A 17,213-nucleotide genomic window follows, 5' to 3' on the forward strand; every position below is an offset into this window, starting at 1 on the left:
CTTCTTCTCATCTACTGATGGCAGCTGACAATTACGAACATAGGCAATAAATTTGGGTGGTCGCAGGTGTGCTCCCAACATACACTGGCTCCTCCTGTCCACTTGCGTCTCACTAATTGCATGTTTTAAGCAGAGCTGTCTGCTGTGTCCATTTCTTTGATTGAAAGGGAGTTTATTGGCCACTCTCCACTGAAGTGCCCAGCACAGTCCTTGTGTAATATATAAGACGCATTGCACAGAGGCATCGTAAACGCTTTTACACAGATATCATAAGTGCAATTATTAATAATAACCAAAACAATAAATATGAATAGACATAAAAACAACTAAATATTACTATTTATTATTCATTTTTTATTTTAACTCTCACTTTGCTTCAGGGACTACTAGAGTCAAACCTGCTGTATCAGCTCATCTGTTACAACAGAAATCCTGCCTGCTACATACCAGCATTTCCTTTGTGTGTGTGTGAGTATGATTTGGAATGTAGAGCGGGTGGAGGCTGTCACAGCTGGATTGGGAACATCTGTCAATGCAGATTCAAAAATAGCCTCTCACACACATAACACACACATACAAGCGTATGCTTCTGTGACTATACAGTACACTACTGCCAGCTCTAGAACGAGTGGAAAAATAAAAAAATAAAAAAAAGAAGTGAAAGAGGGACTAGAAGCATGAAAATTACACCTGGTTGTAATTTCTTCAGTTTGACAAATCAGGTCAAGAGCAAACATAATGTGTGTAACAGTTTACAGTTTCATTTTTGAGTCAAATAAATCATTACAGCTGAGAAAACCTGAATATGTGAAATGAAAACACTTGTATTTGTATGAATGAGTGTTTCTATAATAACTTGCAGGAATGTTGTGTCTCACACAGGCCAGAATTACGCGTGGAGGCTTCATGCAGATTAATGCAAATGTTAGGGCAATTAATTATAGTGATTCTCTTCAATATAATATGTTTATGTTACATAAAGAGCAATTAAAAAGCAATCAAACACATACTAATGAGTTGGTGGCAGTAGTGGTTTTGGCCACACTTGTGAGGACAAACGCTGATTATGTCACAGTCCCACAAACTCTCTTTTGTGGCACATGCAGTTCATCATACAAGTTTGAATTCACGTCCTCGCCTGTCAGCGGCTGCTACCGAAAACCTTTAAAAGTCCATAAAAGTTTTCTGTGAAGAAGACAGAGTAAACAAGCGCAGGAAATCAACACGTGCTAAATCATTCTATAAATACACGCCCAAATAGGCCTATTAAATTGCTTAAGGAGTTAACAGCAGCAGGCATCCCCCGGGGGCCCGATTTATGGGATATTGTGTGCGTCTGTACGTGTGTGTGGCTGTCTGTATGAGTAAATACTATGTTTATGGTAGCCTAGCGCCCCTCTTTCTGCACTAAAACTTTGACATGCATTTTTAGTTTCATCAATAAATTGAGTCTTTTAAAGCTCAGTGTAACGCAGAGTTGAAATGTTGTTGCCCAGAAAAACAAATGTGTAGAGCTCGAGGAAATGATGCACGTGAGGCGAGAGCTGGCGTGTATTTTTTTTTCCCGGGTTTAATAAAATGACTTGTACGTCGTCACACTCGTCCGCATACATGGGGATGAGTGAGAGAAAAGGATCCAAATAAACATTCAACTTAGGTCACAAATAGAAAAAGGAAAATAAAAGGGAAAAAGAGTACAAAGTCGATAGAGCGGTTATCTCTTCTCCTGCTCACCGTTCACGTTCTCTTACAGACGCACACACTCAATGCACATGCGCAGTTCACAATCTACCACAAATTATTATAAATGCTCTATGTGACCGTTACATCAGCAATGGCCTTGTGAAGTTATTTATGGCTGAAAATGGGGAAAGCATATAAAAATGTCAACTTTCAAACAATTAGTGAATGAAACAAACATTGAATTTACACTATAAATAAAATGTGTGATCCCCAATTTAAGAGATCTCAATCATAGGACAATGTGTTAGTGACAAGGGAAACGGATGATAAAGATTTGGCTTCTATGGCAGCATTCTAACATACATGCACCCTCATTAGCTACACACAACATAGGCAGCAAGTCTGTTTGCCACACAAATGGCGCTCCACAACAGAGACTCGACTCACAACTGATTCCAATGGAGTTTAAAGTTAGACTGTTGCTAAGCTCACAAAGTGGTGCACCTTTCTGGAATCAGTTCAATCCCCTAATTACAATAATTCAAATATATATATATATATATATATATATATATATATATACTAACCCTGAACCTACCCCTAAACATAACTTTATCCCTTGTATTTGCCTTATATTACCCAGTAATTTCTTAGTTAAGGATGTTGAAAGTATATGTAACTGCACATACCGTAAAATAAAGTGCAACCATAAAAGCTTTATTAAAGGGATAGTTCACCCAAAAAATGAAAATTATCCCATGATTTACTCACCCTCAAGCCATCCTAGGTGAATATGACTATCTTCTTTCAGAAGAACAGAATCAGAGTTATATTTAAAAATATCCTTAGTCCTCCAAGGTTTATAATGGTTGTGAATGGGGGGCCGTGTTTTTAAGTCAAAAATAATGCATCCATCCATAAAAAAAAAGTGATCCATACAACTCCAGGGGGTTACTAAAGGCCTTCTGAAGCGAAGCGATGTGTTTTTGTAAGAAAAATATCCATATTTAAAACTTTGGACGATGGATATTTTTAAATATATCTACAATTGTGTTCGTCTGAAAGAAGATAGTCATATACACCTAGGATGGCTTGAGGGTGAGTAAATCATGGGATAATTTACTATCCCTTTAACTTACTCTAAAACAACTTTCCTTTTCCAATGACATCACCTAGATCACGTGGGCCGGTCCATCTCCATTCTCGTATACACAAATTTTTCACGATCTAATCCTGATGTATAAAATCAAGTCCAGCCCTACATATTTTTTGGTCACTGAATATCCTGTTGTATCCACTTCCATCTATCATCACATTACGGAAGTAAAATGGGTCAGGAGCAAACTATACAGGACTGAATCAATGAATCTTTGTTTTATGATCAGCAGACATGAACTTTTAAAAAAAAAAAACTGGACAGGAGCTCACTGAAGATGTGGATCATATACAAGCACACAAAAGCCTTTTTATGAGTCAGAAGCCAAACCACCTCAGCTGATACACTAATTATGATCATTTTAATTTATATAAAAACAGCAGGCTGTATGGAGTGTGAAGACTTTTTCTGAGCGTACCAGTGAAAGTATGCTTTTCACACTCCTACAGTATGCTAGACTAATCAGATTTGACCTACACACACACACACACACCTCTCTTTGAGTGCCAAGTGTTTGTGCTTGCCCTCATTTCTAATGCAAGGACTCGTGAAGGTCGAGACTGTGACTGAGAGATCAGAATAGGAGCAATAACAGCAGTTACTTTAACAGGCTTTTAGCGACTTGGGAGTGCAGTTCTTTTAACAGTGTCACCCTGAGGCCTCTCCCCAAAGGCATGATAAGAGCCTCCTGCTCTCAAGGGATTCACAGTGTCTCTCCCCATGTACACTAAAACTGCCCTCCATCCAGCTCCATCATGATGGAGTGGTCCAGGGGTCCTCAGTGTTAAATGTATTTAAGAGTGAATGTGACCGCTTTAGGTTGTTGGAACGATCCTTTGCTATGCACTTGAATGTATCTCACCGATCACATAATAGCTGCTATTAAGATTTCAGTTATTAAGAGTTTATCTTCTACTGGGTCTCTTCAACTATGGCCACTTTTGGACATACATACATAAAAGAATAATTCATTTTTGTCATTTTTTTCTGATTCGCCATAAACATTTCCATCACAGTGTAATTTCTATGACATGATCTACAACCTTTAAAAGGATAGTTCACCCAAAAATGAAAATTATCCCATAATTTACTCAACCTCAAGCCATCCTATATGACTTTTTCCTTTCAGTCAAACACAACTGGATTTACATTAAAAAATATTCTGGCTCCTCCAAGCTTTATAATGGGAGTGAACAGTAACCGAGATTTTGAAGCCCAAAAAAGCACATCCATCCATCATAAAAGTAATCCCATATGGCTCCAGGGGGTAAATAACACACAATTAAATGAAATGTTCATAATATGTTAATATAATGTTACACAGAATTACCATAAATGTATAATATATACGTAAAAGTTTGGGTCAGTATGATTTTTAATATTTTTGAAACAAGTCTCTTATGCTCACCTAGATTTATTTGATCAAAAATACAGTAAAACAGTAAAACTCTAAAATATTGTTACAATTTCAAATAACCACTTTCTATTTTAATATGTTTTCAAATGTAATTTATTTCTGTGATGGTAAAGCTGAATTTTCAGCATCATTACTCAGTCTTCAGTGTCACATGATCCTTCAGAAACCATTCTAATATGATGATCTGCTGCTTAAGAAACATTTCTTATTATCAGTGTTGAAAACATTGTGCTGCTTAATATTTTTGAGGAAACCATTAAACATTTTTTTCAGGAATCTCTGATGAATAGAAAAGTTAAAGAGAACAGCATTTATTTGAAAAATAATGTAACATTATAAATGTCTTTACTGTCACTTTTGATCAATTTAATGAATCATTAAGTATTGATTAAGTATTCATTTCTTCTAAAAAAATAACCTACTGACCCCAATTAATTGGACATATTCTCTCATGTAAATAAATAAAGAAAGAAATAATTTCTAATGGGCTTTCATCTTTTAAGACTGAAAGTCTGGGTTTAAGACAATTATAGATCAAACAAATCTATTTAAAAAAGGCAAGAAAAAAAGTTCTAATGTGACCAAACAACCAATTGCCAACAGTCAGAAAGACCGCTGTCATTTAGCCAGGAAGATGCAGCACATGAGCGAGAGAGAGAGAGAGAAAAGCAAGAAATTCAAGACCCAACGGAGAGATTCTTCTCCGAGAGGCCGCCTGACCCAGGGTGATTTAAGATGCCTTCAGGCTGCACGGTCGCCACCCTGTCTGGTTGCCCCCCGCTGCACATTGTGCGGACACTGGGATCAGTTGATGCCACCTGAGCCAACATGAGATGTGCTGCACGCGAGCAGCATATGGCTGTTAGACTGGGCCAATGACTCATCAGATGGCAATGCTGACCGGCCTGAGGATGCACCGTAATACAGAACTACTGTCTGATGATGAACAGTGCTGAAAAAATGCCAAGACACATTCTTGTCAGCTTGTAACACCTTTTCAGGATGAGTTGAAAGGGAACTGTGTGATTGTGACATCATGACACAAACCCGACTTAAAGGAAACTGCATTCTTGCCAGTGCTCGAGCTTATGTGGTGGACTGACGTGTAAAGACAAACATTTGCGGTTGATGTTAAATGGGTTTAAGGTAAACTGGCATTTTGACAAGTAGGAGGAGCGTAGTCAGGGCTGTGGCCCAGCGGTTAACACGCATGTTCAGACACAACCAGGGTCAAGGACTGTTCCCACTTCTTTTCCCCATCATATACAGTCTTTTCTATACTTTCACGGTCAATAAAAAGTGATCAAAATAAAACAGAGAAATAAAATTAAGCCTTAGTAATATTAGCTTCTTATCACCAAAAATAAAACTTATTTATTTATTTATATGCTTTACACACTATGCTCTACTGTTTAAAATTCTGAAAAATGTTCAAAAAAAAAAAAAAAAAAAGGAAATTAATACTTTTATTAGCAAGGATTTATAATGTTTAATGTTATAACTTTATATTCATCAAAGAATCCTGAAAAAAGCATTACCATTTCCACAAAAATGTAATTGTTTTCAACACTGATAATAATAAATGTTTCTTGAGCATCAAATCATCATATTGGAATGATTTCTGAAGGATCATGTGACACTGAAGATTGGAGTAATGATGCTGAAAATTCAGCTTTGCATCACAGGAATAAATTACACATTAAAATGTATCGAAATAGAAAACAATTATTTTGTACACAAAAGCACAAGAGATTGCTTAAAAAAAAAAAAAAGCCTTCCAACCCCAGATTTTGAACCATTTTCTAAAGTCATACGATAGCTCACAAATTAGCCATTAGCCTTATGTTCAAATCAAATATGGTGCCTTTAGATGAAAGAGGTTTGAGATAATTATGCCGTAACTAAAAAACTGGTGCACCAGTCTGTTCCTGTTTTGGTCTGTTTCTCAAACAAAGCCTTCAAATGGCTTTAAAAGATTTGGAATATAGCACATGAGTCATATGGACTTCTTTTTTGGTGCTTTTATTGTGTTTTATTCTTTATGGGGCTTGACAAACATATTAACAATGAACTGTTTTGAAAAGTGTTTTTTTTTTTTTTTTTTTTTTAAAGTCTATATTTTAACTTTATAAATTCACTAAAAAAATAAATAGTCATACAGGTGTAGAACAACATGAGGGTAAGTAAGTAAGTGAAAAAAAAAAAAATTTTTGGGTGAACCATTCCTTTAAGAGTTATGACAACCCCTACAGTATGTAATATACAGAATAGTTAGCAACCACTAACACATGATGAAATAGCACAAGAAATAAACTAAATGTCTACTGGGATAAATATAATGAAGCTCATTTAAATACTTTTAGAACTTTAGAAGTCATATAACAACATGTGTTTATAAAACTACTGATTGGGTCAAACCGATCCCTGCAGATTGGAGCTGGCCTGTGAAATGAATACGATGAGCAGTAAAATCAGGTGGAAGTAAACAACATCAGCATGCATCAAATCAGACTGCTCAAAAAACAACAGCCATGCTTGTCTCAGACATGAGCGAAGTGTGACAGTGAGATTGCCATGAGCTCGCTCCATTGCTCCAGGCATCCAGAGAAGGGCAGCCATGTTAGACACACGAAAATGAGCAGTGACAATTCTCCCGGCATCAAAGGTACTCACTCTGCCAATTCCTCATTCAGGCATCTGAAAAACAGATGCATTTGACATTTTTCCCCCCCTAAAACATACTGTAGATAAACCTTTTGCCATTTTATTGACATTAAAAGATCAAACCAGCATTTCTAACATGAGCACCACAGCTCGATGTGTCTCAACATGCGCTAACCACTACACCCCAGCACTGACCACTGTAGATCAACATAAAATGTTTGGTTGGGTTCGTACTTCCATTTTGCATTTGCAGGATGGGCAATTTATCTAAATTAATGCAACAAACTACCTGAGACTAATTATTCCTATCGCTGCCATAAGCAATTGAAGTGTGATTAAACATCCTAACCTACATATGAATGAACTAGTGACATGGTGGCCCTGGTTGGAAGGTTAGGAGACATAAATATCACCCTGACAGGCCCGCAGGCTGAACGCCCAGCCCAGGCGCGTCCCAGGCGGAGGCTGCCAGATGCAGATCCATCATCCACATGGCCAGAACAGAGAAAATATCCACTGTGACGAGGAGTAGAAACAGCAGGCTTGACAAACAATGGTGGTCTGCTCCTCATTCAGAGGAGATGGGAATCCTGGTGACATCCGAAAGCTAAACGACACGGGCAGCCCCTGCCAGAGCAGACAGGTAGCATTTTCACACTTCTAGGAGCCAAAGCGGAACCAGGGACCCTCTGACAGGCCCATCTCCTCACACATGCAACAGTGAGTCAACGACTGTAACATGGCATCTGTCAAAATGTCTTGCAGACAGCTGGTGTAGGACAGGCAGCTCTTGTATCGGCCACGGACGGCAAACCACCAGTCTGACGAGCACCAGAGAGATGTGTCAAACGTGGTGCCAGGAGTATATTTCAGGTTTTGGATATGTTTGGTCACAAGGTCAAAGGTCATGTGGGAATATTCTATATAAATGGACATAATATTCTTGAAAGAAAGAAAGAAATCTGTAATAGAAAAAAATATTCAGTTTCAATTACAAAAAAGTGCTCATTAAAATAGAGGGACCTCTGGGATGCTTGTTAGATTGTCCTTGAAAAAAATAGAGCTTAGCAAATTAAAACCAATGGATTAAAATGATTAGTTTGGTTAATGCAAAAGAGTTTGTGTACATGGTCTGAAACACAGTTTACTGTTCTCTTCAGATTAACATTAATAAAGGGTGTTGTACTTTTTTTTCGAGACACAAACCCAATAAGCTCAACGGAACTAAGAAATGAACTTAAACATGCTCTTAAAAAGGACAGCACTTTTCAGGAGATTTTTGGCTGAAACTCTCTTCACATCCGGATAGCAATCAATAACAGAAGTGGTCAATAATAAAATGTTCGTCCAATCATGGCATACGATGTCCTACCTGCCTGTCAAAATATGTGTTTCCATACCTCCGTGCACCCTACTCGTGCAGACATCACACATCATTAACATGTTCAGTAAGGATATGCAGAGTTGTAGTCTCTCGTGACGCTTTGCAGACTCTGCTGTGCGCGTTCATGTGTTTTGGAGGAGGCGTGAATTTAGAGAATGCTCTGAAGGGAGGGTGGGATCTCATGCTTTCAAAGCTAGCTCGCTATCACTAACCTCTCCGAAATTGCCTACCCTAATGACATTTTCCGATATTGTGTGACCAAATCTAAAGTGAGAACTAATCTAAACTATTTACTCCTAATAACCATATTAACAACTCCTTTACTACTGGTTTAAAATACTGTACATTACTTATATGGTTAATAAGTTCTTAACAAATCATAAAAAAAACATTAACTATTTTTATGAACTAATTAAACAATAATTTTGTTATTTACAGTGACAATGAATGAAGAACTCACTATTTGTATTTAGGCTATTAATATAACAACAATGTAGAGATACACTACAATATAAACTAATAGTTTGCAAATTATTTGTAATTAGTAATAAATTACTGTATACTTATAAAGTGTTGTCAAATCTTAAAACAGGAAGAAACAAATAAATATCTTTAATAATATCTGTTTAATAAAAAAACAAATATCCAATATTTAACAATAAATATTCAGTGCCTATTTTAAAAAATATATAATAAAATAAATATTTTGATGCCAGTGTATAATGCAAACCTAGTTCCAAAACATGTGGTCAAACAGAACTGGGAACACTTCCTATAACACCGATGTACTTGTTACATCGTAAGAAGAATGTCATCTATGTTAATATTAGTCTGTCTGTCTCATCCTTATCCTGAGGTTACTGCAGTCAGCCGGATCTGGGCCGTATCCAGATCAGATGGTGGACTGCACCTAGACACGACCACAACACAGCCATGAATGTCAGCAGAGACTGTGTCTACTAAAACAATTACCTGTAAAGACCTTGTCGACTAGACAGCCATCGGCACAGATCCACAGCAAAGACCACAAGAACCAGACAAGACCCCTATGTCCAGCTTCGTCTCCATACCAGCGTGATAAATCCGATCTTCAAGCAGAAGGAACTGGATGAAATATTTTAAATGCTACCAATCCACAGCCTGATTTCTGACGTGTGATGCAGTCTGAATCATAATCACACCGTGTTCTTTCGTTGGCCAGAGGAGAAGTGGCTCCCCGACTGAGCCTGGTTTCTCTTAAGGTTTTTTTCTTCGTTCTGTCACCTGATGGAGTTTGGGTTCCTTGCCACTGTCGCCTCTGGCTTACTTAGTTGGGGACACTTAATATTCAACAATACTATTAATTTGTCTGCACTGACACTCTTGGATGAGAGCTGAACTGAGCTGGACGATGACATTATTGTTTTCTGCAGAACTGCTTTATAGCTGAAATGAACTAAATTAATAATTTATGATCTTTACAACGGAACTGAATCAACACTAATCTTCAGCAGAACCATTACTATTTTCTTTTCAGAGCTGCTTGACACCCGAAATGAACTCTGTTCACATTATTAAATCATCTTCCTGTTATCACTGTAACACTGCTTTGAAACAATCTGTATTGTATAAAGTGCTATATAAATAAAGGTGACTTGACTTGACTCAACAGTGCTGTAAGCTTTTAGTGACAATAAACTGAGATGTAAGTATAGACATGGGGTGCACTCAGCACTGAGAGGAATTCAACATTTTATGTTGGCTTTGGCATGCATCACAATCATGCAAATGATTCAACACAGCACAACTACACTTCAAGGCTAAAGGTCACCTGAACATCGAGGGAAATGAAGTAGTATAAAAAGACACTCCTGTCGCATTAGCTAATTCATTCTGCTGTTGTTGCTCTGCTGTTGCCAATGAGACACAGCAGCAACAACATATCAAAAATTAATAAACCGATCCAAGGAGAGTCATATTCATTTCCCAACAGAACGGAGCACAGTTGCCGTGCTTTGAATATTTCTGTGCTTGTCTTTCTGCAGGGACCCTGGAGGGAAGCAGGCAGGGGTTGTTGGTAGCTGATGCTAACCACTTTGTGGCATTAAACTGTGTTCTATATTTAACTCAAGTGGCGCTTGGGGGAGCTGGTGACAGAACACAAGTCTGAATCTGAGGACAGGGAGCTATCAAGGATTAGAGCTATACTAAAAAAACACAGCAGCCCGAATTTGTTGAAAAATGTCTGGAGGACCCAGCAGAACACAACGCCTGGCAGGCCTGATCAGGGTAACACTTCATTAGTCTGCGCTAACCCCGCTAACACTGGTGGAGACTGATAACCTGAGCGCAAATGATAAAAATAAAGATATAAATAACCATTGTTATTAATAAATAAATAAATAACGTCATTTATAAATCAATCAAACATTCATTCATTCAATCAATCAATAAATTGATTGATTGACTGAATTGTATTGTATTGTCATACAAACTATATGTTTCATAATTACCCATAAATTATTTAGAACAATTTTGTTGAAGTACTTTACATGAAGTATAGCAATCTCACACTGCAGGACACTTCTGAAAATGACATGTCGACCCCCATGTGCATTTCGGAAGCACACTTTTTTGCAGCACAGCTTGCTGAATTGCAAAATACACTACATTTGCTACACTAATGAAATCCAAATGAGACTTCGGAGACCTCAGAGGTGTTCAAAAAGAGCTGAGTTATTCATGTCATACTTGACACTTTGTGAAATTTGGTCACTTGCTTTTTTAGTATACAAGGCCTTTATGGTGATAGCCGGGAAATTCATAAATGAAGTGCAGAGACTAATAAACTTTGTACACACATGAGCATCAGAGTTAGAAACGCTTTTAATCTTCATCAGAAGGACAAGAGTCCACCTTTCCACTTCCTTTCCTAGAAACCACACTGAAACACTCTCATATCATGCTAACTAAGATGCCCAAATCTGAGGTATAAGTCTGCTATAGTTCTGCATAACTCCATTGAGCACAAATCTAATCACTGTACCTTCCAGCCGCTTGAATTCTGTGCCTGGCAGTTGACACATCATTACAGCACAGAAAGTGACAAGAAGCACCCTGGGGATTCCTTCTAGCGGCTGTTTAAGTCAAGTTAGGAGAGCTCGACAATAACAGGTACCTCCATATCCATCCATATTCCATAGCCTAACTCCTGTGGAAGACGATAAATAAATGCTCCGCTCCCCATCGATCCATGTTCTCTCATTTGGACCTCATGCAAATACACAGCCCAAAGCCAAACCAACACACTTATTTGGGTTTCACGGTGATATAGTCTCCTTGACTAATAGGTTTACCAGAGCTAATTCCATGCAAACTTTTGCATCATCCTCCGGAAGCAAAATAATAATGTTCCCACAACACCCCCAAACCCCCTTTTCTCACACGGGGCACCAAATTTTTGCTGTGCGCCTTTTCTTGACTGACAGTGTGCGGAGTCTTTCCACAAGTCAGCAGGGGGTGTGTAATAATTAGCCCCCAAGAGCGTCAGAGGGCTGTGTGTCATATAGCACTATGCAGAGAGGCACATTAGTTGCTCCAGGCCCAGGAGGGAGCTGCCGCTGACTGACTGCCAAAGCCTCACTGCCGACGGTGGTTGGCGGCAGCCACTGCATCAGTAGCTGACTCAAGATGTGCTCCCTCCCACCGAGTTAAAACATTATGTACTGTCATTTCAAGTGTGGAAAGTGGACGGCAATGTCTCCACAGATCGCTGAACAACGCGACAACTCTTGCTCTCGGCAGGGATGATTGAAAAACTAGAAATCGTCCTGCTGTACAATTTACTCATTATGGACTGCACTTTTTATCTGGCCACTACATTTTCCTAAAGATGATACAAACTTGTCTTACAACAATATGTTTTAAAAGAATCTCTGATTTAAACATCAGTAGCAAAAATGGCATAAGAGTTTGAATCATTTCCACGAATCAGTTCAAACTGTCCTTTTCAAAATTAATAAACTAAAAACATTGATTCGGTGATTTGCATCATTACTCAGAATTGCTATTTTCTTTAATACTTTTAGTATAGTAATGAATCAGTTCAGACCGTCATTTTTAATGAATCAATTAAAAACTTACTCATACATTACTCAAATTTTCGGTTCTCAAACAAGTTTAGGCATGTCTCGTCTGTTGAAACAGATAGTACTGCCCCAAATTCATACAATTGGTTGAGCCAATGTTATTTTGGGCTGGTTGGGATGTTTTGAAAAGCACCACAAAGCGACAATGTTCACATTTATTTATTTATACTTGATGATGCTACTTACTTTTAAGCTATATTATAGCAAATATGTAAATATAAAAAAATATACATCAAATATAGTGTAAAAAGAAAAAAAAAAAGAAAAATATTAAGACGATTTCCGATATATACTGCACAGCACTACTACTGTTTATATTAAAGAAGCTATAACGAAAATAGACTTTTCATAGTTCATTCAGTAATCATCAAGTACTCGCATGCAAATATTCATGCACAAACAGACCCAAACTAACACACACAGTTCTAGTTCACATAAGGACGTTCATAACCCTAGGCACTGTGGGCAGCACGGCATCTCGTTTTGCCCAAGAACATTCCGGTGGTTTTTGCACCTCAAAGTGCAGAACAGGCCAAACAACAGATATACAGATAACCTGTATAAACCAACAAGATCCGACACATTAAGACCTTATGAAACGGCAGGATCACGTATATGGGCTGTAATCAAATTCAATGCATGTTAACGGAACAGAGCATATAGCTGAGCATGAAAACATCTGTCAGATCACAAACAACAATGAACCACAACTTCAGAGAGATTTTAAATATCCAGTCACTCTAACATACTGATCTAAAGGGTATTTCACACATTAATGCGTACGCAAGGTATTCTGAAATAGATTTTCAAAAGATATAAAGAGCCAAACTTCAAAGCTATAAAAGCTAGACCTTCTTCAAGGATTTTAAAAGTGTCCCATAGCGGTTGTTGGAAAATTCAAGCTGGGCTTCAACAGTATTTAATCAAGGGTCTCCTGAGGCTTAATATGGTCAGTGGGTGATCTCTAAAGTACACACAGAAATAGCAACCACCATATCTGCAAGAATAGACTGTAGCCAGCACATCTGTAAAAGACCAATCATAGCGACTACTAACCGTTTGTTTACAGGTAAACAAAGAGACAGTTCATCCAAAAATAAAATTATGTCATCATACAGAATATTTAATTGGAGATCTGCATAATCATCTGATTTCAATGACTAACGATTTGTCCAAAAGACTTGAAATAACCAGAATAGCACATAATTCATATTAACTACTTATGTTACTTACAATATCGTTAAAAATGTTTGGGGCCAGTAAGATATTTTAAAAATAATTTTATACTTTTATTCAGCAAGGACACATTAAATTGATCATGATATGGAGGCCGTTTAAACCTCAAAGTAAAGAACAATTTAAATATCGTGAGATATCGTTTAAATTACACAAGTCACAAATGTGAGATATAGTCACATTTTGAGATATAAATTTCCCCTGTAGAGTAGATTATTTGTTTACTCAAAGGGACCATTTACACAGAATGCGAGACGCAAGTCAATGAAACGAAAATGAGACAAATGTTTAAAAAATTGAACGCATTTTAAGAACGCTGTCATGAGCAGGACAATGCAAAAGTGAGCACAATGGTCAAACATGTCCGTCTAGCGCATGTTGACATAATTTTTATTTTTGGGTGAACTGTTCCTTATGTACTTCTTGTACATTTCACTCAGCATACTACAGAAAACACTTTCCCAGACCAACATGCACTGTGTCACACCTAAATGCATCTTCTAATAGCAAGTCGCAGATGTATCACACCGGAAATGAGGGATACTCACTTGCAGGAGATGGAGTGCTGTATCCACTGACAGGAAGTCCTGGAAGTGCTGGAGGGGAGAGCCCTCCTAGCATATGAGGAAAGAAGTAAGGGTAGTGCGGCATAGGGAAGCCCCCTAAAGGGGTGCCCAACCCTCCGGGGCTGGGGCAGGGGTTGCCGTTTCCAGACATTGCACGCTCAGATACAACACTGAGTCCCAGACCTCTGTGCAGGCTATCCGTGATGCCGGATGTCTACTTTCCCATCATGAGCTACTTTTGGTAATCCAACTAGGAGAGCTTTGTCTGCGATTGTCCGTGTGGGCGCTTACTATTGTGGCTGTAAGACAGAGACAGGTTAATGACTGATGATCCAGGGTGCGTACGAGTGGTTATGACGCCATTCGATCACAGTGTACGGCTCACAGGTAAACTGCTCTTTGTTTTGGTGTTATGTAACTCTCTGGGTACAATCCCAATGTTCTCTTGGAATAGTAGTGTGTGAGGCGGTATATTCCAGCACTGTTTGACAGAGATGTTATGTAGCAGCAGGGGAGTGGTTTGACTCTTCACAAGGACCTGAGCTCACTCCAATCCACCAGATTTCAGGAGGACTGACTTGGACGATGTGACGCAAGAGGAATCGAGATGCCGTGCTCCAGAGGTCACAAAATGCCCTCGGTTCAAACCTGTCAGAGCGAGTCAGTCCAGCACGGTGACCTAAGAAAGAAAGAAAAAGAGTGGAAAGGAACAGAAGACACTTTTTAGTTATCAGATGTGTTTGCGGGCATGCATTTCATATAGGCCTAATGTGTATTGTGGCCAATATATCAGCCAGACTAATGTTTAAACACATTACTGCGCACAATTTTGAAAAGCACAAAAATGCATTAAAGAGTTAGTTCACCCAAAAATGAAAATTCTGTCATTAATTACTCACCCTCATGCCGTTCCACACCCCGTAAGACCTTCGTTCATCTTCAGAACACAAATTAAGATATTTTTGTTGAAATCCGATGGTTCAGTGAGGCCTACATAGGGAGCAATGACACTTCCTCTATCAAGATCCGTTAATGTACTAAAAACATATTTAAATCAGTTCATGTGAGTACAGTGGTTCAGTATTATTATTATAAAGCGACGAGAATATTTTTGGTGCGCCAAAAAAATAAAATAAATAACGACTTATATAGTGATGGCCGATTTCAAAACACTGCTTCATGAAGCTTCGGAGCGTAATGAATCAGCGTATCGAATCATGATTCGGATCGCGTGTCAAACCGCCAAACTGCTGAAATCACGTGACTTTGGCGCTCCGAACCGCTGATTCGACACGCTGATTCATAACACTCCGAAGCTTCATGAAGCAGTGTTTTGAAATCAGCCATCAGTATATAAATCGTTACTTTGTTTTTTTTTGGCGCACCAAAAATATTCTCGTCGCTTTATAATATTAATATTGAACCACTGTACTCACATGAACTGATTTAAAAAAAAATTTTAAGTACATTAATGGATCTTGAGAGAGAAAATGTCATTGCTGTCAATGGAGGCCTCACTGAGCCATCGGATTTAATAAAAAATATCTTAATTTGTGTTCTGAAGATTAATGAAGGTCTTACGGGTGTGGAACGGCATGAGGGTGAGTAATAAATGACATTATTTTCATTTTTGGGTGAACTAACCCTTTAAGGTCTCAATTCAATCAGGCACATAAGAATTTTATCCAATCATTTTTTACAAGTCATGAGCACATGTTCCTGAAAATCACATTCATTCCTGTTCATTCCTATAGACCTTATTCACAGCAGCGCCATCTTTTATTTTTAACGGGAATGAAAGCAGGGTTGTGAGGGATGTACATACATCTCTTCAGTGGGTTGCACTATTATTTAATGTGTTTTTGGATTGTTTTGCCGACGAAACACTGCAAAAATATCTTTCCAAGAAATTTCAGTAGACAAAAAAATCCAGACAGCATGAACTGTGGAAAATTATAAGTGATCTGGGAGCTTTATACAGCTTTTTACAGTGGATGCCATTGAAAACATGGTAAGTCTATCCCTCACAGCCTCGCTTTCATTCCTGTAATGGTGCTTCTCTGAATAAGGTCTATGGGATGTTCTGTAAAGCCTGTCTGAATTAGCAACAGTAACCAAGTGAAGGGTCATTTCTAATGGTTCAAAAAAATTGCACGCTCCCCACCCTATGTGTGTTCATATTTAAAGATTAATTGAGGTTCTTAGAAGAAGTACCAATAACAGTGTAGTATTCTCAGCTCTGTTCAACACATTATCATTAAATTCATTCTGCAGAATTTCCCAAAAATATCCGCTGAAAACGCAAGGAGTCTGCCTAGTAACACACATTTTAGATACAATGATTGATGATCTCTGGTTTAATAACCATAGTAATGTGTTCTTTCTTTCTTCAGACATCTGAAACATCAAAATACATCCAGTTTGACATCACACCTCAAAGAGTGCAAATAAACTGAGAAATTAGAGAAAGAAAGACTGTGAATTTACACACAGGGCCTGTTCTTGAGCACTGAACCCAGCTTGACAGCGTGGGAAAATGCTGCCAAGGTCTTCCCCAGTGAGCTTGTTAACTGTAGAGTTCCCTCAGGAACACAGAGCAGGATCTTCACACAGACCGTCTGTCAGAAACCCTCATTAACACTATCTATCTGGGCATAACCTGAAAATGTGAGAGCACGAACTGTGAGGAGGAGGAAAAACACTGTTTGAGGAACCAGTGATGAGCAAAAAAACTGTCTATCTGTAATCAGTTTGTCTGTCTGCGTCTATCTATCCTCACCTTCCAGGTCCATTTGTATTACCGTATCTGGTGTCTTTCTGCTCGACTCTACCCACCCCATCCATTCTCTAAACTACACAACAGATACGAAATATTGCACAAATAAATCTACTTCAGGCATTCTTCCATATGGAATGTGGATTATGAATCTCCCTGAAGGAATGTGTAGCATCATGGATGTAGAGCTCGAGATAGCGCTCA

At 38.3% G+C, this 17,213-nt stretch overlaps 1 protein-coding gene across 3 annotated transcripts in view; it reads right to left on the minus strand.

Annotated features, from left to right (window-relative positions):
• Window positions 1-17,213, minus strand: part of rarab (retinoic acid receptor, alpha b) — a 127,229-nt gene that overhangs the window by 51,666 nt on the left and 58,350 nt on the right. For all 3 annotated transcript variants that reach the window (XM_051886650.1, XM_051886652.1, XM_051886651.1), the window contains exon 3: window positions 14,216-14,912. In XM_051886650.1, the coding sequence (XP_051742610.1) occupies window positions 14,216-14,384 (169 nt within the window). In that variant the 5' untranslated portion in view covers window positions 14,385-14,912. The remainder of the gene's footprint in view (window positions 1-14,215; window positions 14,913-17,213) is intronic.

The sequence above is a fragment of the Ctenopharyngodon idella genome, chromosome 3, assembly GCF_019924925.1.
Source record: "Ctenopharyngodon idella isolate HZGC_01 chromosome 3, HZGC01, whole genome shotgun sequence".
NCBI classification, from domain to species: domain Eukaryota; kingdom Metazoa; phylum Chordata; class Actinopteri; order Cypriniformes; family Xenocyprididae; genus Ctenopharyngodon; species Ctenopharyngodon idella.